General features: G+C 37.5%; 1 protein-coding gene across 2 annotated transcripts in view; it reads right to left on the bottom strand.

Annotated features, from left to right (window-relative positions):
• Positions 1–7846: 7846 nt before the first annotated feature.
• The window catches only part of CPQ (carboxypeptidase Q), a 335799-nt gene continuing 321322 nt past the window's right edge, over positions 7847–22323 (bottom strand). Inside the window, exon 7 of one of the 2 annotated variants that reach the window (XM_029923922.1) lies at positions 7847–8353. In XM_029923922.1, the coding sequence (XP_029779782.1) occupies positions 8190–8353 (164 nt within the window). In that variant the 3' untranslated portion in view covers positions 7847–8189. The remainder of the gene's footprint in view (positions 8354–22323) is intronic. The other variant, XM_029923923.1, reaches the window with a different exon arrangement.

Raw genomic sequence — 22323 nt, 5'->3', positions numbered from 1 at the left:
AACCAGCCACTTCCTGTGACTGGGAGGTTGAGTCAACCAAAGGGCCTATGATGACTTCCTGAGGATGTTTAGTCGGTCACTACAGTGACTGACAGCTGGTGCATGAAGCTTGTAGTCTACACTTCACAAGCAGTGGCATTAAGTCTTCACAATCATAAAGAAGTCCAGTCATGCTTTGTAGGAAGAACTACTTCAATAAAGTTTATCTGAGGGAGTCCGTCCAGGGTTGATATGGTACTCCACATCATCAGGGACCCATACTCCTTCCTGTTTGATTCTCTCCTGTGTGTGACTTGCATTCTCAAGTTCATTTCATGGCCAAGTTGGCTGTTGATGTTTCAACCTTCCAAAAGGAAAGAGGATGGCAGGAGAAGAGCATGCCCATCCTCTTAGCTCCCTTTAAGGAGACTAATTGGCAGTTACTTGAGCCACCTCCAGTTATAACCCATTAGCTCGAACTTAGTCACATTGTTACACCTAATTATAAAGTAAGGTAGAGACTATAACCCAGCTAAAATTTAGGGGGTCTGTTACCATAAAAAAGGTAGAATGGATTTTTAAGGACAGTTAACTAGTTCTGCCCCCTCATCCTTCAGGACTCAGCTTAAATGTCCCCTCTTTAGAGACCATCAGGGCCCATCCTGTCAATAGCAGGCCTTCCGTATACTTATTCTTCATGAATCTGCTCAGTTCCACAGAAGTGATCTTCTTTGTTTATTTGCTTCCTTCTACAGTTCATGTTCTTTCTCCTCCACTCGAACAAAATTCTTTAAGTGTAGGGACCTTATCTGTCTTGCTGCTCACCTCCACACCACAGTGCCTCACAGTGCCTGCCACATGGTAGAAACATGACAAACACGTGGAATAAATGAACAAATCAATACTCAAAATTTATGAGGAATACATATTATTGATATCACAGATATAAAATAATGCAGTATGTCACCATGTACAACTCTTGCGAATGCCATGCTTATTCACAAGTACCTTCAGGACCACGAACCAGGACATGATGAGAATCAAGAAAATATGCTCAACACTTCTGGGGAACAATAGCTCATTAGTGCAAGAATCTATTGCATTCTTTCTCTCTGAGAGGAAAGATTTGACAAGTTAATGAATTCGTCTTTTCTTCTTGGGTACTTCTGCTCCTTAAGTCTTCATGCTCTGAGGCAGTGTCTACATTTACAACATTCAGATACAGTCTTCTCTTAAAGGCCTGAGGAGCAGTGGCTCTTTGGAGCCTCGAAGTGGAGGCTTAGAGTAATGAATCGCACTGTGCGGACCCTAACCACCGGATTCCTGGGGACAGAAGCACCCATATATCCCTCACGAAATTTGTTGTTGGTGTGTGTTTGTAGGATGCAGAGCCCTCTAAAAGCACAAGACCCTTCTTTCTTGGGCCAAAGCATGGCACTGTGGAAGCCCCACTTGCTATCCCTTGAAATGAAAATACACACCATTTAGACTCAAGCCATCCACACAGTGAAGGTTAGAAGGATTTGCTGTCCAGAGAATTTGTTTGTCTGAGGAAGATACTCAGCTTGAATTTTCTAGATTTCAGTGACATTTTATCAGCTCCATGGCCTTGAAAAAGTTATTTGTGAGTTGTATATCCAGGTTTTCTCATCTCTAAAATGGGGATTAAAATAGGACCTGCATTGATGGATTCAGTGAAGATTAAATGAAAAAATGTATATAAAGTTCTTAGTCTAATTGGCCCAGGGTGGGTGTTAGTGATAATGGTGATGATGATTTGGGTGGCAAGGCAGAGCTTGGGGGAAATTCATGTTCCATTGCAATTTCTGGGATAGATGGCTGGTACTTAGAATTAAGAGAACTGACTGGACTAGGGTGTGACTTTATCATCAAGATGTAAGGCGCAGCTTAGGTTCTTTCAATCTGGAAAATAGAGCAAGGCTCTCTGAGGTATCGTCCAACCCATAGACAGTTGTGTGGTTGCCTGAGGGGGCCCAGAATGACCACCAGTGATATTAAGAATGTCAGGTTCTCTGAAGACCTTGAGTGTTCTTAGGATATGCTGCAAATACATGAGTGGTTATCTGTCAAGTTTTGGGGTCACAGCCTTAATATCCAGGGAAAAGGTCTTTGCCTGATTTGAGTAACTGATTGATTGGAAGGCCCTGAGAACTGTGTCAAATCTCATTTTGTGCACAAAACCCCAATAACAATTGCTTTCCACCATCTCTTTGCTGAACTATGGATCATCTAAGGGAGAGAAAAGAAAAAAAAAACCTTCAAAGGTAATTTCTTTCTGCTCCAAAAATGGTTTTGGGTTCTCTGGTTTAACACAGAATTGAGAAGTAAGCATGCATCATTTATTTCTATGCAAAAAACATTCTTCACTTCAAATGGCAATTAGTGATAACATTTCTATCTCGTGTCGTGATGAGATTTTTATGCTAATCATCACATAGCAGTAAATTAATCATTTGGGCACAGTTAGAGAGAATGTATATTTCATGAGACAGATATAGATATCAAGATCTGTTTGATATTTACTCAAGGTAAATGGGAAGCATCTCGAATTATTATGAAGGAAGCACACTGAGCAAATAGGACTTTGTGGCAATGAAATGGATGCAGTGTAGAAACATGAGGATTTCCAAAACACTCTTAGTGTCATTAGTGTAATTATTGTGAGGAAGGTGGAACACTCTGGGGAACCTAAACTCCACCAAATCACTCGCAGACACATCAGAACCCTCAAAGCCACATCTTAACGAAGTCAAGGGCAAAATCAGCAATCGACCTCCTTTCCCTGAATCCCCTTCTTTTTCTGTGGCAGAAGTCACCTTTTTCACATTATACAGTATTTAAATGGGTTTCTCTTCTCAATTTGCACTTAAGTCTACTCAGCCAAATGAATCAGAAAGCAACTTGACCCTGAAGTCAAATTGGAAAGCTGCCGCATGCACAGGAAATAGGCCAGCACTCAAATGATACACCATTTCTTAGCAGACAAACAGTTCCTTTTACAACAATTTATGGAAAATAAGAGAATTCCACTTAAAAATGCCTGTAGCTATAGTTATTCAATAGCATGTGCCAGCCTCCACAACTGTCTAGTAGACCTAAGCAGTTATGATGTGCATGTTCTTGTGAGTTTTTCTCATATTCCTTCTTCCACCTTTCTATTTTTCCAACTCCCATCTACTTCTCCATATCTCCTATGTTACTAGTGCTACTGATAGTCACATTCACCAACACACTCCCCTGTCCTCACATATTCACATTGTCTCCCAACCTAGCTCCTCTAATACTTCTCCAGTAAGGCAGCAGTAAGGGGGTCAGTTAGAAAAAGGGCCAATTCTGCTTGATTTGACCCTATATAACTCTCCCCTCCCCCAGGGAAATAAACAGCTCTCCAGGGAAAGGCGAAGAGATGTAATAAGATCCATTTCCTAAGAGCTGTTTCTAGGATATAGGCAATGGGTTCCAATAATTCATAGATGCTGTTTATTTTTAATCTCAGTCTTCGGGCAGTTCATTAAATCCCTGAGAATCCACGTTCCCAAATTAGAATCTAGTGAGAAAAGAACGAATCAAAATGCACAAAACACAAAATGAATATGGTTGTATATATTGGACAAAAATGAGTGACCTGACACTCACTTCTGACCAAGCAGAAGTCAAAAGGACCAGACTTGTCTTTCAATATTAAACAAAAATTCAAATAAAATGTATGAAACATGACAGTGGACATCAGGAAATGAAGGACAATGGTGCCCAAGAGGCAGAAAACAAATGGGGTGAGCTCTAGATTACTGCCTTGAGAGTTACCAGGTGCAGTTCAGGGAAGGGAAACCCAAGCAGAGAGCCTCCTGAGTTGAGAGGGAGCTGAATGTTCAGAGAGGCCAAGGCAGCTAGAGTTCAGAAGACAGAGGCTCGGAGAGGAGAGAGTTTCACAGAGTGAGAATGTCAGAGATCTGCGGAGGGACTTCTCACCCCTCTCTAAATCTGAATTCTACAAGTTTTGATATGGAAGGTGGTGTGTGTGTGTGTGTGTGTGTGTGTGTGTGTGTGTATGTGTGTGCATGGATGCACTATTATTCAATCGTGGAACTGTTTTAATTTCAATTGTGACTTCTTCTGTGGCTCAAGGGTTACTTAGTGGTTATTTCTTCATTTCATTAAGTCACTTCTTATTTTCCAAACTTCTATTTTTTAGTTGATTAGTCCGTTGTGGTAGTAAATTCATTGAGCTTTTTCTTCTTATTCCAGTTTTGGAGATGTTGTTTTGTTGTTTTACATTCGACCTCTATTTTTGTGTGTGTGGTTACTCTAGAAAATTTAACATTTATATTTAACTTGGCAAAGCCTAAAGTTATCTTCTAGAGCAAAACAAGGACCTTAGAACTCTAATTCCTATAACTTCTCTTTTCATTTATATGCTGTTTTAGCCAATTATCTTCTTTCTTTTCAAATTCTAGATTATTATTTTATTTAGTTCATGTTTGCTTAAACTGTTTACCATTTTATTTGCTCTTAATTTCTATTGACCTGCCAGATTGAAGTTGATCATTTAGGACAATGAACCAAAATGAAATGAACAATCATGCCTTTATTACTTATGCAGATCATGTGAGCAAAATGTAAAAATAGGTACCTGTTCCCCAATGTTCCATTTTCCTTGCACCAGGCAAGGGTCAGGTGAATCAACACAGATGGAAGGGAAGAGTTCTGAATGAAAGACTCCTGCCATTTTATGGACTTGGGGTGGGGCTAGGGAGGAGAAGGAAGGGCAAATGCCTAAAAGTGAAAAGAAACAGGTCAGAGTAGACAAAAGTGTCTTAGTCAAGGTCCCCAATAAGGAAGCCTGTAAATGGAGTTGTTGGGCTTGAAATGCAGATAAATGTATGATTATGGCTAGCACAGTGGCCCTGTGTCCTGGACCGCAGCTCCTCTTCAGAAAAATACAACGTACCAGTTGTGTGCTAAGTCTTGTGTGAGGAGGATAGCTTTCCTCCACGAGGCCTGCTGGACTGGCCTGCCCCCTTGTCGTTGCTTGTAGATGAGTCTAAGAGATCACGCATAGATTTCTGGGGTGGAGCCAGACTCTTCACCTCTTGCCTATTAGTCTTCACTCTAGGGCCATTTAATTTTGGCAGGAGTAGACATTTTCACATTTCCTTTAGTGAGAGTCTGTTGGTGGTAAACTCTCTCAGTTTCTGTTTACCTGAAAATATCCTTATTTTGTTCTTGTTCTTGAATGCTATTTTTGCTGAGCATAGAACTTTTAGGTTGATAATTGTTTCTTAGCATGTTGAAGATATCTTTCCAGTGTCTTCTGGCTTCCATTATTGCTGTTATTAAGAAGTTAGCTATTATTGATTTTTGCTCCTCTTAATATAATCCCTTCTCTCTTGTTTCAAAGATCTTTGGTCTGTAGTTTCTCTGTAACATGCCTTAGTGCAGATTTCTTTGCATTTATTCTGTTTGGGATTCACTGGGCTTCTTGACTGTGTGAACTGATATATTTCGTTATTTCTGGAAGTTTTTCATTTATTATTTCTTCTTATTCTTGTATTCTTTATTATTTCTTTTCATTTATTATTCTGTCTTATTTTCTCTTTTCTGATTAAATATGTATTAGATGGTGTAACTTTATCCTTCATATTTCTTAACCTCTCATTCATATTTTCCATATCTTTTCTTTCTGTGCTAAATTCTCATTAATTTCTCCACTATTCTTTCAGTTCATGAATTCTCTCATCTGCAGTTAAACTGGCCCCTAAGTATTTTTTTAAAATAATAGTTTATTGTCAAATTGGTTTCCATATAACACCCAGTGCTTCTCCCCACAAGTGCCCTCCTCCATTACCACCACTTCTTTTCCCCCTCCACCTCCTCCTTCAACCCTTGGTTCATTTTACTTATAATTGCTTACATTCCCTTAAGTTCTTTGGTTCTTTTTACAACATACCTGGTCACTTGTACTCTCTTATTCAATTTTCAATCTCTTCTTTTAGTTCTTTAAACACAATAGATATACTTTAGAAAATTCTCAATCTAATATTTCCAATATCAGAAGACATTGTGGTTTAATTAGGTGTTGCATTTTTTATTTGTTCTTGACCAGAGTGTTACGGTTCTGTATTTATTTTTGTTTTTTAAAATTGTTTTGCGTTTGACTGTGGGTTCATGTTTATTGTAACTTTATTTATGGGAACTTCTTTGGACCCTTCACTCAGCACTCTTTAATAATGATAATTTTCCTTGCAGTATTGAAATTTATTTGTAGTTCACCATTGTATTGAGGTATAATCCTTTGAGATCTCAGTTTTATTGGGAGTTCTCTCATATCCCACATATGGCTTTGAGATTTGTCTATGGTCCCCTGAGCCCTGAAAGGCAGTGAAATGGAATTGAAGTTCACCACCTTCTGCAAATTTTCTCAGAGAGAAAGCTGGTTTAATGTGCTATGTGTCTCTTTTGGTTCATGCTTTCACTTAGTTTTTTGTCTAATATTCTTTACCTTTTGACCAGTTAATTCATACATTTAAGAGAGTGTTTCTCAGATGGTATCCAGAAATTTTAGTGTAAGGGTCAAAGTATCAGTTTGCTGCCTTGCCAGAAATGAAAGACCCACTCTGTCCATCAATCTTTTTAATTATTACCATTAATATAACTGTTACTTTGATTTTTCCTTCTGGAAATTCAATTACATGTATGTTAGGCTATTTTTTTATCCAATTACATATACATTAGACCACATATGTATTAGATTACAACTCTTGGAAGATCATTCTGGTGTTTGTTTGTTTTCCTTCACCATTTCTTTCCTTAGTGTTTTAGTTTGGGTAATTTTTACTGACCTAATTTCAAGTTCATTCTTTCCTCAGCCTTGTTTAGTCTGCTGATGTACTCAACAAGGAAATTCTTCATCTCTGATATTATATTTTTTATCTTAGCATTGGCATTTGACTGTTTTATAGTTTTTATCTCTCTGTTAAAATTCTCCTTCTGTACATGTATTTAGTCCTTAATCCTTAATGTATCCATCATAGTTATGTCAGATCCCTCTCTGATAGTTCCAGCATCTGGGTTATCTTTTAGTCTGGCTCTCTTGTTTGCTTTAACTCTTGACAATGTGTTTACTTTTTCTTGCAGTTTTTAAAATTATTTTTAAAATTTAAAAAATAATTTTTTAAAGTTTATTTACTTTGAGAGAGAGAGTGTGTGAGCAGGGGAGGGACAAAGAGAGAGGCAGAGAGAGAGAGAGAGAGAGAGAGAATCTCAAGCAGCCTTGCACTGCTAGCGTGGAGCCCAAGGTGGGGCTCAAACCCACAAACTGTGAGATCATGACCTGAGCTGAAACCAAGAGTTGGATGTTAACCAACTGAGCCATCCAGGTGCCCCATTAAATTATTTCTTTAATCAAATACTGGATATGTGTGTAGAAGGATAGTAGATATTGTTTCAAAGTGGATGCGGATCAGTGTTTTTGCTCTATTAAAGCCTATGAGTATTATTTAGCCTTGCTGAGTCTCAACCTTGTCAACAGCAAAATGGGAATAAGCCCCAACTTCATAGAAATATTTTGTGAACTATATAAAACATAAATGTAAAACAGTATTATTGTTTACCTGGTGATAGACCTTAGTAGGTATCTTTAGTAAGGCAACTAGACTATACATACTTGGTTTTTATCTCTAAGTGGTGACATTTTTTTCTTTTAATTAAAAAAATCGTATTTCATTAAAAAATTCTAATGACATAAAAGTGTAGTAATTAGAAAGGCAAATGTCTCCATATATTCAATGAAGACCATACTACAATTGTGTATTCCTCTATTCCTTTGATAAATAACATAAAACATTGGTGTCACTGTGTTTGATTTAATGTTTATCAATCCATGCATGAAAACCAGAGATCTTCCAAATATTTATCCAGTATTTACTTTCAATGTAGAAACAATATTTTTTATAGGTGGTATAATGAAATATCCCCACTGTGATCCCTATCATACGTGGATTCTATGTGGGTTGGGGATCATTTTTTCTTCTAGAAACAGAATTTGGAAAGTATCAAGAGAGATGGTAGTAGAAAGTATGAAAAAGTACTGTGTTTTGACAATGGATTAGGTCAGATGAAACCGTTCATTGAAGAGGGACTTCCTGGCTTCCTGGCCAGAAAGGACAAACATGCTTTCTTTCTTGCTCTTGCTAAGACCTGGGCAGCATTTCCTCCATGTCTGCGATGACGTAAGAGACAACAGCCCAAACAGCGGCAGCAACATTCATCTGCTTTGCATCCATGATAGTCATGGTGTCTCCGTGGGAGTGATGGAAGGAGAAATATTTATATAGGTCATCAAGTAGACTGGCTCCTGGAGAGAGAGAAGGAAGAAGTCTTAGTGAAATATTTTGACAGAGATTGAATAGCTGCTCAGAAACCATTCCTACTCCTCCCACTTCATGCGTCCTGCTCCGACTGTGTGCAGGCCACAGTGGCAAAATCACTACTTTCCCAGGCTCTCTTGCAGCAAGAAATGGCCATGTGGCACCATTCCTACTACTAGGACATGAGTGGTAGGCTATGGGAGAGTTCTAGGAAAGCCTTTACTTGGCTGACAAGAGTCAGGAAAATGCCCTGGTGCTGCATTAAAAGAAGATGAAAAGTTTGGAGCAGCATGAGGCAAAAAGCCCACACACTAAAAATGTCAGAGTGGAAAAGAAAAGGAGCTTTTCAAAAGTTTTAGTATTTAGTATTCTAAATTTTAACATTTAGAAAATACTGCTAGCCCACTGAACATTGCCTATGTCTGGACTATCTGCTATGTCAAGAAAAAAAAACCCTTCACTTGTTTAACTGATACAAATGTCCTGTTTATTTATAAAAAGATAATATCTTCTTTTGTATCTTCAGGCGTTCAAATATATATCTATACCAGATACATTTCTGTGACTTGTTTTTTCTGCTCATTGTGTAGAGTTGCAGCATTTTCATTTTTTATTGCTGTACATTATTTCATTGCATTTATTTATCCATTTTCTTGATGATTGACGTTTAGGTTGTTTCCAGTTTTCATTATTAAATGCTGCTATCAGCATTCTCTAGCATCTAAGTAGAGGAATGAAATTGCTGGGCTCTAAAGTAGATGTGTGTTTAATTTTATCGTTTAATTCCAAAATGTTTCCCTTTTCAATGTGCGCTGCCACTGTCCGTATATGAGTCTTCCTCTTGTTTCATAGCCTCTCTAGCATTTGGTATTGTTAGGCTAATATTTGCTAATCTGGTAGGTATGAAATATTATCTCATTATGATTTTAACTTTAATTTTTAAAATTATTAATGAGACTAAACATGTTTTCATACTTTTTTGTTATTTATGTTTTCTCTTTTGAGAAATGCTTGTTCATGCCTTTTGCCCATTTTTCAATTCATTTGTCTTTTCCTATTGATTTGTAGAAATTCTTGAAATATTGTAGATACTAATATTTTCTTGGTAGAAGTTTACACAAATCATTTCCTGGCTTGTGACTCTTTTCACTCTGTTTATCATGTCCTTTGCTCAATAGATGCTCTTATTTTAATATAATTTAATTTTTTATTTTTTCTTATGATTTTTACTTTCTGTATTGTGTTTAAGAGGTTTTCTCCTACCCTAATATCATAAAAATATTCTCTGGTATTCTATTCTAAAAGTTGAAAAGTTTTGATTTTCATTTTTAGTTCTTCATCCATTTAAAATTGGAATTGATTTTATATAGGGTAGGATTATATTTTTATTTTTCAGATTTTGCCATAAACTAAATTTCCTTATACAAGTGGGTTCATTTTGGGGCTTTCTCATTCTGCTCCAATGGTCTGTTTGTGTATCCCTGTGGCAATACTACAGTGTCTTCGTTATCTGGCAGAGAAAATTCTCTCACGTCTCTTCCTTCCCCTTCAGGAATGCTTACTGTTCTCAACTGTTTGTTCTTTCAGATCATGTTTAGAGTCATTTTAAAATTGTACAAAGAATTTTTTGGATTTTGACAGATATTGTGATAATCTACATATACTTTGGGGAGCACTCAGATCTTTATAGTAGGATATTGTGTTCTTCTCCATGAAAATAGTGTATTGATATGTGTCTATTGATCGAAGTCTTCTATAACATCTTTAAAGTTTTGTAATACTATTTGCATGCCTTTTGTTAGTTTCTTATCTCCAAGGCTTATACTTTTTGTTGCAAACTGTAAATTATACATTTTTTAAAATTTGCATTTTCTGTTTGTGGCTCTCCATTTTTAGCATCACGTATATATCTGATTTATAAAAAGGCAGGTGTTCCTTCTTTTTGTACACTCTGGAATAGTTTGTGTAAGATTAGAATGATTCATTTCCTGATTATTTTGTAGTAGGACTCCTTACAAAAATTCTCTGATATTTTGTTTATGGTAACAATTTTAACTAATGATTAAATTTCTCTCTTGGTTATTGGGCTACTCAGGTTTTGTATTTCTTCTTGAATTAACTTTGGAAATTATATTTTTTAGGAATGTGTGAGTTTTGCCCAAGTATTCAAAATAATCCACATAGAGTTATCAGTTATATCCTGTTTTTATCTGTGTTTATGTCTGCACGTATAAGAACGCGCTTCTCATCATTCTCCATATTAGCTATTAATGACTTCTCTCTCTTTTGTTCATCAGTCTTGCCAGCAGCTTATCAGTTGTATTAGTCTTTTGGAAAAAAAAAGACATTTTTTAACACTCTCTAATGTATAGTGGTTTTTCTTCCATTGACTTCTACTTATATTTATTATTTCCCTCCTTCCTTCTTTGGCTTTATTTGCTTTTCTTTTCTAACATCTTGAGTTGAATGTTCTGTTTATTGCTTTGCTTTCTCTGTCTCCAACACAAACAGTAAGGCCACCATCTTCTTCTATTGCTGTTTTCGCTAACTCCATCCCACTAGTTCTGATCAGTATTTTCACCATCGCTCAGTTCTAAATATTTACCAATTCCTAGTTTGATTTTTCTCTTTGACTCATGAGTGAGAATGTGTTTTGTCATTTTTTTTGTTTTTTTTTTTTTAGAATTTTTAAAAGTATAAGGATTTCCTAATTTATTTTTTCATTCTTGATTTTGAATTTAGCTTATAGAGAATGCAGGCTATATGATACAGATTCCCGTAATTCTATTGAGATTGTCTCTGTAGTCTAACGTATGATCTATTTTTATAAATGTTTTTGTGTGGAAAAAAATGTGCTTTCAGTGTGTTGTGTATGTGCACGAGATCAACCTTGTTAACTGTGTTCTTTAAATCTTTTAACACCTAACTGATTTATCATCTACTCAGTCTATCAGTTTTGAGAGGGTTATATGGAAAAGTCCCTTTGTGACTTTGGATTTTTTTTCTTGTAGTTCTAGCAATTTCTTTGTTATATATTTCAAACTTATACTATTAGGGGCATGCAAATTTAGAATTGCAGCTTTCAGGTAAACTGAACATCTTTATTAATGTGTAGTCATCCTCTTTATTTTTAGTAATGCTTTTTGTCTTGATGTTAGTTTTTCCTAATGTTTAATATAGCCATACCTTCTTTCTTTACCCTAGTATGTCTACTTTCATCATTTTACTTACATTCTTCTTTGCTCCTTATGTTTCTAGAGGTTTATCTTATAAAGACATTAAAGTTGACTTTTAAAAATGTAATCTAACAAACTGAATTTTAACTGGACAGTATAATTCACTTGTGTAGATTGTGATTATTGTTAAATTGCATTCAATTGAACCTATTTGTATTGTGTTTTTTTTAAATGTTTATTTCTGAGAGAGCAAGAGAGGGAGAGTGTGAACAGGGGAGGGGCAGAGAGAGACAGAGACACAGAATCTGAAGCAGGCTCCAGGCTCTGAGCTAGCTCTCAGCACAGAGCCCGATGCAGGGCTCGAATCTACAAACTGTGAGATCATGACCTGAGCCGAAGTTGGACACTTAACCGACTGAGCCACCTAGGCACCTCTATAGCATCTTAGTTTTTGCTTTCTACTTGTTAATTTTGTTTCTATTTATTTGCCCCCCCCCTTTTCTTTCTTGCCTTCCTTTGTGTTGATTTTTTCCCTCTTATTCCTTTTATCCCTCCCACTCTACTAGCTTGGAGATTACACACTTTATTTCAATTCTGTCGATGGAGACCTTAGAAATCATAGCTCACATATCTAACTAAAGTTAATCAATATCTTATATAAGGACACTAGGGCCTTTTTTGTCTCCTGTCCCTGATGCACCCACTGCTCATTAAAAAATCATGATCCAAGAGGACAGACATTGCCAGAAACCTCACACAGATGCCAGGCTCCAGGATTTTCCTTGTATAGATTCTTGCTTCTAATTTTTCACCTTTGAGAAATTCCCTTACTTTACCTTACTAGGCCATTTGTTATAGAAAGACAATTATTGTTTTATCCAACCATTATTTTTTGGGGGAAGGAATCTGTCTACAAACTTCTGATCTACATGTTGGCAGAGCTGTCTTCACCCAGTCCTCTACTTCCTATGCTATGGGTTGGACCCTGTTCTTGTTCCTGAGAACTTTGTGGCCTTAGGTTGCTGTCTGGACATTCTCAATTCTAACACAAGTTTTAAAAGCTTTGTTCCAAGAGGCACCTTGGTGGCTCAGTCAGTTAAGCCTCTTACTCTTGATTTCAGTGCAGGTCATGAACTCAAGGTTCATTCATAAGATTGAGCCCCATGTAAGATTCTATGCTGACAGCTCAGAACCTGCTTGGGATTCTCTCCCTCTCTCTCTGCTCCTGCCCAGCTTGTGCACACTCTCCCTCTCTCATAATAAATAAACTTTAAAACTTTGTGCCAAGGTTTTCCTTTACCTATCTCCCCAAACTCCTTGCTCTGAAATAGGATTTGGAGTTATTTTCATACATATTTCACATTGAGTTCAGCCATGAGCCCATTAGACATAATACAAGCCAGTTAGGAAAAAAAATAAGTATAAATGAAAACTCAGCTCTCACCTTTGACAATTAATGACTCCAGTGACTGCCAGGAAATATCCCAAACAGGGTGTATTAAGTTGACAATGTCTATAGAACCCTTTACCTGTGTTGGGGAGGGGTCTTCCAATTCAATGATTTTTCTTTCTAAAACTAGTAGAACATGTTTTCTGTTAGCCCAGTGGCTCTGAAAAAGTGGGGATCTCACTATCATCCAGCTTAATAGTGTAAAACCTTCAGTGGATGGGCTGGAGTTGAGGCCCATGAATATTTAGAAGGCTCAATCTAATTCAATTAGACAAATACTTGAGTTCCTACAATATGCTAGGCAGTGGTCTAAAGACTAAGGCAGAAGTAAAGGTGAAAGAGACACAGCCCCTCCTCTCAAAAGACACAGGTTTTGGGGCAGAGTGGCACAAGGAAAGGATGAAGAAATAGTGGATGGCTCAGATAGCTGAATGACCTTTTTTGACCCCCTATGCTTTCTCCCCTTGCTGTGTGAACTCCATTCTCTTATCACAATCTCCACCTTCCTTTGTTATAATTGCTTGTTCACATCTAATTTCCCCACTTATTTCGTAAGCTCTCTGAAGGCAAGGCCCCTGTTTTGTCCTCTACGCTGTCACCAATACCTATAACATAGCACCAAATAGAAGATGAATGTATATTTGTTGAGTGAATGAATGAAACTGGTGAATTTTATGACAGAATTGGGCCTTGAGGACACTATACCAGTCAGAGTCCCCATGGGGAACAGATGGGATGCTCCAAGAAGGTAACTTGGAGAATTTGATGAAAGGATTATTTATAAAGAATGGTCAGGGTTAAATAAAACCTATAAGGGATGCTGAAGCGTCCTAGGACTGGCAACAAGGAGAGCCATTATCACTCCTAGGCCTAAAAGGCAAAGAAGAAGGCAGCAATAACTGCAGGAAAGGGTTACGAGAGGAGCTGTAGCTATTTGTGGAAGCCAGAGAGTCAGCTTCCTGCCAGTGCCTCTCATATCCTATGGGGCCTCCCCATGGCCAAACAGATTCATAAGCCAGAGGGAAGGTGTTGAGTTGCTAATTCAGTCCATAACAGCCTTCAGGGCCACAGTATTGGTAGATAAAAGTAAAGATTGATGTGGACTGGTAAAAGAGAATTTTAATGTAAGAACTCACTATGTCAACAGACAGAGATGCGGTGCAGACAGTCCAGGTGAAAGAGTATGTGAGCACTACAGTTTGGGTGATGTGTATGTATGTGTGTAAATTAAGTTAATTACTGGCAGATAAAGTTGTCAACCAATTGTGGAAGGTCCTAAATATAAGGCTGAAAGGAGACTGAATGTAGTTCATAAATGGGGATCCCTTGGGAACCAATGGGCAGAAAAGCAGGGAGACTGGAGATGCCCCAGAGAAGTGTAGGGGTGGACTTGTGTAAAAACCACTGTGGCAAAGAGAAGGTGGAGGAAGAGATATAGTCTGGGGGCAAGTGACAAAGATCAGGGCCCCATGATGATATCCCAGTCTCTGAAATTCTCTGGAAAGCATATGGATGAAGATAAGCAAAACTCACAGTGAAAAGGCCAGAGGTCCATTTTAAAACCAGAAGATACTTCGTGTCATGAATTCACAGCATACCCAGGAGAGACATCTGTGTGTTTACTTTGGTAGGAGCAAGAGGTATGTTAACAGAAACCACGACATATGAAGTTTTAGAACCAGCTGGAGCTGGTGAGGAGCACATACTCTGAGAGCATCAGGTGGATGTCACATTCACGTGTTAAGGACAAAATCAAGGAGTTGAAAGAATGGAAGTCACTGAGGGTGGATGAAAGATGAATTAGAATTGTGTACATTAATTGTGTACAGGAAAGGGCATTTAACTCCAGCCCGCCAAAGTATGGCTCTCCAATCCAGAGCTTCTTAAAGACACGGCATGATGCCTGACAGGAAAGATTCCAAATACCACATTGAAAAAATAGAAGCAAGATATACTTATGGATGCCCTCTCCAGGCCCCTGAAATTCCCTTCCAGCCTCAGACTGAAAGAACTAGCCTGCCAGATGGGTGGGAATTTGGCTGCCCCCTCTTAGAGCCCGAGCATTAGGGAAGGCATTTCCTCAGAGATCATTGAAGTTCCCATGAACATTTTCTAAAGCTAAAACAGCCCCAGAAAATCCGATATTACCAGCAAGAATGTTGATAACCACAAGAAGATAGGAGGCAGGCCTGCTGGCGGCCTTGCCGCTTTGTCTCTGTAATTCCAAGGAGACATTTTATCGGTCACAGCTACTAATCTAAAAGACCAGCACTGAGGGAGAGCCTGGATTTCAATTTCTGAGAGCACCTGACATGCTCTCATGGGTGGAGGGAATGTTAACTATCCCTAGGGATGAATTGCACAGTCTCTTTTGACAGGTATATGAGCTCTGAACAGGGAATCATCAAATGCTTTTTAGAAATAGAAAGCTGGTAGGAAGGAGCCTGCTCTGAAGGCCAACATTCAGCCCCTGGAAATAAACTACAGCATTATTAGGGCAGTTCACTGTTAGGAAATAGCATTTCTAAGAAAGGTTTGGAACTTAAGGATGTGAAGACATATCCTTGAGTATATCAGCCAAGCAGTTGGACCTATGCAGGGAGATACAGTAAAGAACACAGGGAGAAGAGTCAGATACACCTGGGTTCAAATTCAAACTCTTCTGCTTAATAAATGTGTGATTTTGGGAGAATCAGATCAGGCTTTTCAGCCTTAGTTTTCTCACTCATGAAATGGGGCTACTGAGATTTGTCTGGTGAAAATTAGTAAGCAGCCAATTAATACTTTATTATAGATGTTATATATCCATAAAGATGACCCATTATATATACAGCAGTTTGATCAATTAAATGCAGCTTGGAGGGACTTAAAATTCTAATTTAATAAAAAATTCTGGCAACTATTCTTAAAGATGAAATAGCCGGACTGTGATGTCATACTCTATATGACCCCAGCTTAGCTCTGTTTGGATTATTTTTCCTTCTCCTCCTTCCTATCCCCTTCTTTCTTTTTCTCTCAGAATCTTTTCTATAAACATTCATCTCAGAAAATATCTTCCAGCTGTGTGACTGGGTGAAGCTGGGCCAATGAATATTGTAAGAAATACCCAACCTGCCTCATACTGTTCACAGCAGATTCCAATCTTCACAGAGAGATCTCAGTAATGACTGTGGTCTGTGCAGGATATTGGAACAAGATTGAATACCTGCTAATTCCTGGAAAGATGGGTGGGCAAATGCGCACAGATTCCCAAAGCCTCCTCTTATGTTAGGTTGACTGTCATGCATATGTAATCAGTGGATTCTCATGTACACAAATTAAGCAATTCATGTAAGGGGAAGTTTTTAAAAGACATTTGAAAGCTTTGGAAGTTTAAGTTCAAGTCTGTGATTTCAGTGCATACTCTGGCTGCTGCGATGTTGCATGAAGGATGTACTAACAGGCAAGCAGCTGTGGAAAATCCATTCCTCTTTTATAAACAGATCTTGAACAGTCTGGGGTATGCAATTTAATTGCAATGGAATGTATTACAGACATTCCTCTGATCATAATTGTGGGGTTAGAAAAGAATGTTATGGTTTTAACTTATTGCTTGCAAGAAATAGTCTCCCTAGAATCTATAAAATCTAAAAATAGATTTAAAATTTAATTGAAATTATTTCTTTTAGCAACATTATCAATGAAAAAGCATTATTGTTGAAACAATTAGAAAATCAATTCATGGAATTTATAGACATTTAATTTTTTTTCAAAAGGGGGAGCTTTATCCCTACTGTATTAAATCTCATTGAAAATTAGAGTGAGAAGCAGCTAATTAATAGCTTCCTAACTCATAGCTCTCCAGAAGAGAAGGCAAGTTATAAACAGGAAAGAAAAAAAAAAAACAGTAAAAGAAAGGAAAGGACTGAACAAGACAAGAAAGAGAAGGAAAAACATCCCTGATCAAAACTCTATCAAAAGTATTATAATTTTAGTTTCTAAACTCTTAATTTATCTAAGAATTGCCACGTCTGGGCTGAAAAACTACAGGTATAAGCCTGCACCTTCCATCTCTTTGTAGAACTTGGACTGGCTGCAGGAATAACTCTGACCACATAGCTTAAGTCAGTACCTGGGGAACCTGCAGTTCACAAATACCTGAACTCTGTGATAATGAGTCATCTTTCCATAAAGTTGAAGAACCATACAGCAATAACAAGACTAATTAATCACCGCTGCATTAAGCTGTACTAGAGACTTTCCCAAAGTGGGAATAGTAAGGATACTATTTGTTGAGTGCTTCCTGTGTGCCTTGGGCTTCATGGAGATTATTTCATTTAATTCTCCCAGTCACCCCGTGAGAGATTGATCATCATGTGTCATTAGAGATAGGATTCAAATCCGGGTGTCTCTGTCCTAAAAACCATGCTCCTCACCAGTTTTCTGTACCTTCTCTCACTGTCCTTTCCCAGGAATCTGTAACTACTTTGTCTCCAGTGGGAAACTATTTGCACAATTTACTCCATTCACTGATCTGGTCCCCCCAGTACCCATTTCTACCTCATCACATGGAGATAGAAATTCAAATTGGAGGTATCCTAGACTACAAAACACAGTGAAGACTTGAATTATGTCCATACAGTGGCAGACTAGTACTATCCACCAGAAGATGAACAGCGGGGTCCCATCTGTCACCCAGCCTGCTCTATCTGGACCACAGTCTTGTACCTCCTGAGAGTTCCCGAATCATTCTGTCTAAAACTACACCTTCCCTCTGATCACTCATCCTCCTTTCTACTATCTAAACGTATACTATTCTTGTAATGGTTTTATTATTTGACGCCTGGCTTTTCCATTGGGATATAAGCTCTCCAAGAGCAGGAACTTTATCTTTTTGCTCCAATTCTTAGTGCCTGGCACATAGTAGATGCTCATTAAGTATTTTTGACTCACTAAATGGATAAATGAAGGAATTATGAAATATCAGATTGGACGAAAGCAGAGATGAATACTGGCTTTATCCTCCTCTATAGCAACTTTTGCAAAGCAAATCCTACGTCCTGGGGATTCTACTATCAGCTCTTGCCAAGTAGGTTCTCATCATCAAAAACATATGATATTTCATACACAGGCTGAGATCCAAATGCCCTATCATGGACTATACGATATGTTCCTATACCTTTCACTACTGCTCTAAAAATTAACCACAACTTGAAAATAAGGCAAAAAGGTGGAAGACACATCTCTTCAATGTCATTCAGGAGCAAAGTCCACCTAAGAACCATCTAGGAGAATGTTCTTAGTTTGACTCACTGTTTACTGTTGATTAAAGGTCACAGACTTCATGAATTTATATTTTAAATCATAGATTTTTGTCTAGTAGAGATGAAAAGGATTTCTCTCCCAAAGAACAGATAATACTAAACATTACAATCTATAGGCCTCTAGGATATTAACCAGTTTCAAAAATCTAACCTAGCAATCTTAACATTTCTTTATAAAATTACATAACTTTAGTTTCTCATATGCTCTGTAAGTTGGTATTAATATCTTATTACTGATTTCATTAATTAATTAAATCAAATCTTTGATATGTTTATTTTATGCTTTCATGAAAATTATAATTTTTACCTTTTACAAGGTTATAGCTTGATGCTGCCCATCTACAAACCTTAAAAGAACAATTGCATTCTCATGTCTCAAAAGATAAGTTTCTCACAAAGTCTTCATCTGTAATTTTATCCATAAGTACCTGAATGAGCAAGAGCACTGAGCAAAGTGGTCACTAACGTAAGAGCTGGCCTCCTGCCTTCCCCCTGTGTGGTAGTGGATGGGCTCTGGGTATGAGGGGGTCAGGGGGAGAATAAGTATAAATTTTACATGCATAAACACACACACATATATATATAAATGAATATGTATATATAGATGTTTACATATAGAAAATATATATAGAATCTATATCTGTATTTATACCTGATATATATAGATATACCAGATATGTGTCTACATATCTGTATCCACTTATCTGTGTATATATAATTGGCTTGTCCTTAACACCTCCAGACCCCTTAGCATCCTTGTTTCTTTCTTGAACTGCTTTCTCCCTTTCACATGAGAGTCAAGATTTTATCTTTTAGAAAATTATAATTTAATACCATCTACCTACAAACCTTAAAAGAACACTCACATTCACATGTGATAAGGTCCTTATCTTTGAGTTTATGATTTTAGGTGTGTGCATGTACATTTATAGCTTCATATATAACTATAAAGAAACACCCCACATCACCATCCTTCTGTTTGGTTTGTAGCACAAAATAACATTGACACTTCTTTTGAGAGAGGTAATTTTGAATCTACTCATTTTTATATATTGGTCCCAATTTATTATTCTCCCTTTGTCCATACAGAACTTATTGTCCACTCTTCTTTCATGGCCTGATGTCAGTAAAATTCCCACCTATTTGAGCTAATGTGACTCCTTGTAAATGCTTTTCTGCAGTTCTTTCCACACTTGGGAAATGAAGCTCACTAAGAAAACATCAGTAAAAATTGTTTCTGACAGAGCACACTGTGAGAACATTTAATTTATATGGGTCTTTGACTTGAAAAGACTCTGAAGATTGTTTCCAGTGTGGTGTTTATATTGAAAGCCTAAAAATCATCATAGGTTTTCTATGTGCTCAAATGAACAGATTTTGATTTCTGACTACAGATTCAAAAGGGTTACAAATCCACTGTGCAGTAGAAGGCAAATGGTTGAATATAAACCTGTGTTTCTGCTTGTCACCTCCCATTCTGTTGGCAGAGACAAAGGAATGAGACAAATTGGAAGGATTACATGGACATGCTGCTGCAGACCCACTTCCCACACTGAATATTGACAATTCTATAAGGTTGGTTGAAGGAGCACTGCAGGGATGCCTGGCTGACACGAGAGAGCTAGGGCCCCAATTTTGTCATCCTCTATTCAATGATTAGGATGTTGAAGGCCAACGGGTTGATAAGAATATGCCCATTCACGAGAAAGATCATAAAGAAGACTCTGAACCTCTGACCAGTGATTTTCACTTCTGCATGGCCAGGCTCATGCATTTATAAAATCCAAGGTTTATTATTACGCCGTTAAACACATAGTTCGTAGGTTGAAAAAGAAACCATGGCTTTTGTAAGAGGAAACCTTGGCCTGTTTTTACAATCTTGATAGTCTTTAAAAAGTTACCAAAAAAAAAAGTTGTAAGCAATGGAAAGGAGGTGGTATTTTACCTATTCAAAGAACCTTTGATTAAACTATGCTACAACCAAAAAGGTTGAGTTGCTATGGAATTGCAGGCAATAGAGAACGAACTGGCTATGAGATAAAGAACGGAAGCAATAGTTATTTCTATACAAGGAAGCCCACCTGAGAATTGGTATGATTATTTGGAATTGGAATTGTTCTTGAAAACTTGCAAAGCCCCTTCCAGTTACACCGGGGACTCCATTATCTCCCCCACCCCCAATAAGGAGGATAGGCTAAAATTGTCCTTTTTTTTAAAAAAATTTTTTTATGTTCTTTATTTATTTTTGAGAGACAGAGAGAGACAGTGGGAACAGGAGAGGGTCAGAGAGAGAGGGAGAGGGTCAGAGAGAGAGAGAGAGACACAGAATCTGAAGCAGGCTCCAGGCTCTGAGCTAGCTGTCAACACAGAGCCTGACGTGGGGCTCAAACCCACGAATGTCAGATCATGACCTGAGCTGAAGCCGGACGCTTAACTGACTGAGCCACCCAGGCACCCCTAAAATTGTCCCTTTTAAGGCACTGAGTATAAATTCACATACTGGTATAAAGCCATTAAGCCATACTGGTAGAAAGAAATTAGACTATTTGAGAGGGTACGACTATTAATTTTAGGTCATGTCAACGTGGGCAGCCAAGGCTTCCACAAAATTCCTCTGGGGGCCATTGTCAGAGGCAGAATTATGGGCTAGACGGAGCATGAGTCTACACCAAGATGGGCTTTTTTCATTTCTAGATAACCATAGTGTCAAGGTCATAAGAAGCTACGCGATGGAAAATAGGAAATAAATACATCAAAGAAAGTTTTACTACTGAAAGCAATCTCATCTGAAAAGAGGCTGTATTAAAAATATAATAAAATTGAAGTACTAATGAATAACATGTGTCATGTCCAGGAACCAGGGGGCTGGTTTGGAGGTAGTTCAGACCAATGAAGAAAATTGATCTGGGAACAAGGGTCTTTTGATTTCTTTCTATTCTTCATATTCATTTATGTGTCAGATAGCATAAATTTATCCAAAATAAGAAGTGTGTTCATGATTTTGTGTAAGGCAGGTGGTTACAAAAAGATGAGAAACTATGTGGCTAATGCTGCAAAATATTAGGAAGCTTCCTTCACCTGAGCGTCCAAGGACAAGGAGAACAGACACATGGTGAAGAATTCTTTCCTCAAGCCATAATTCTTGAAAATGGAGCAAAATTAGCTGTTGACAATAGTCAAAACTTTCGTGAATATTGGCTTAGTTATTGAGCTTTTATTTTATTTATGCAAATAAGCTTTCTATTTATTGGCTTTCATTTTATTTATGCAAATAGGCTTTTTCATTCTTGGTCACCTGAGAGGTTCACATTTGGCAGCTAAATGCAGTCCCTTAGTTGACTATCTGCTAAAAGGATGACTTTTTTTTTTTTTACATAAAACCTTCTAAAATATAAGTTTCTAAAAATTATTACTCAGTGAAGAAAAAAATAAGCCACACATGAGAGGCTTTGTGAATTCCAAAACAAAAGAAACAAATGTTTAAGAAGGAGCCTCGAAATGAATATGCTTTTAATGCAAACACATTTCACTTAAAGTAAAACTTCAGTTCAAGGAACATCCATTAAATGCCAATGCTCATGAAATGATCCTGGCCCATGGCAATCCACAAATAGGGAATCTACAAGGCTGAGGTACAAACTTAACATTTAAATGTAGCTAAATTTCCAATGCTATTATGGTTGGCCCTCATTAGTGTAATTTTTAGGACAATCCTTATAATGAAGAAATAGTGATTATTCTCAGTAGCCACACAAAATATAATTACAGCACATTTGATTAAATGCTTCTGTGGTGAGATAAACTGCAATTTACATATTTCTGTGTTCTTTAAAAAAAAAGCCTGATGATAACGGAAGCCTATGCTATGTTGTGGGATAACATGTTGTTAGCTGTTCCATCATTCATACTCAAACTTCAGAATTATTGGGTAAGGTAAATGGTGCTTGAGATTTGCTGCTACAGACCCTGAAACAGTTCCCAGCACAAAATTTATAATAACACCTGCTATTTCATCTCCTGAATCATTT

Source organism: Suricata suricatta, chromosome 15, assembly GCF_006229205.1.
Source record: "Suricata suricatta isolate VVHF042 chromosome 15, meerkat_22Aug2017_6uvM2_HiC, whole genome shotgun sequence".
NCBI lineage: Eukaryota > Metazoa > Chordata > Mammalia > Carnivora > Herpestidae > Suricata > Suricata suricatta.
This window is presented reverse-complemented; position numbering and strand designations above follow the sequence as displayed.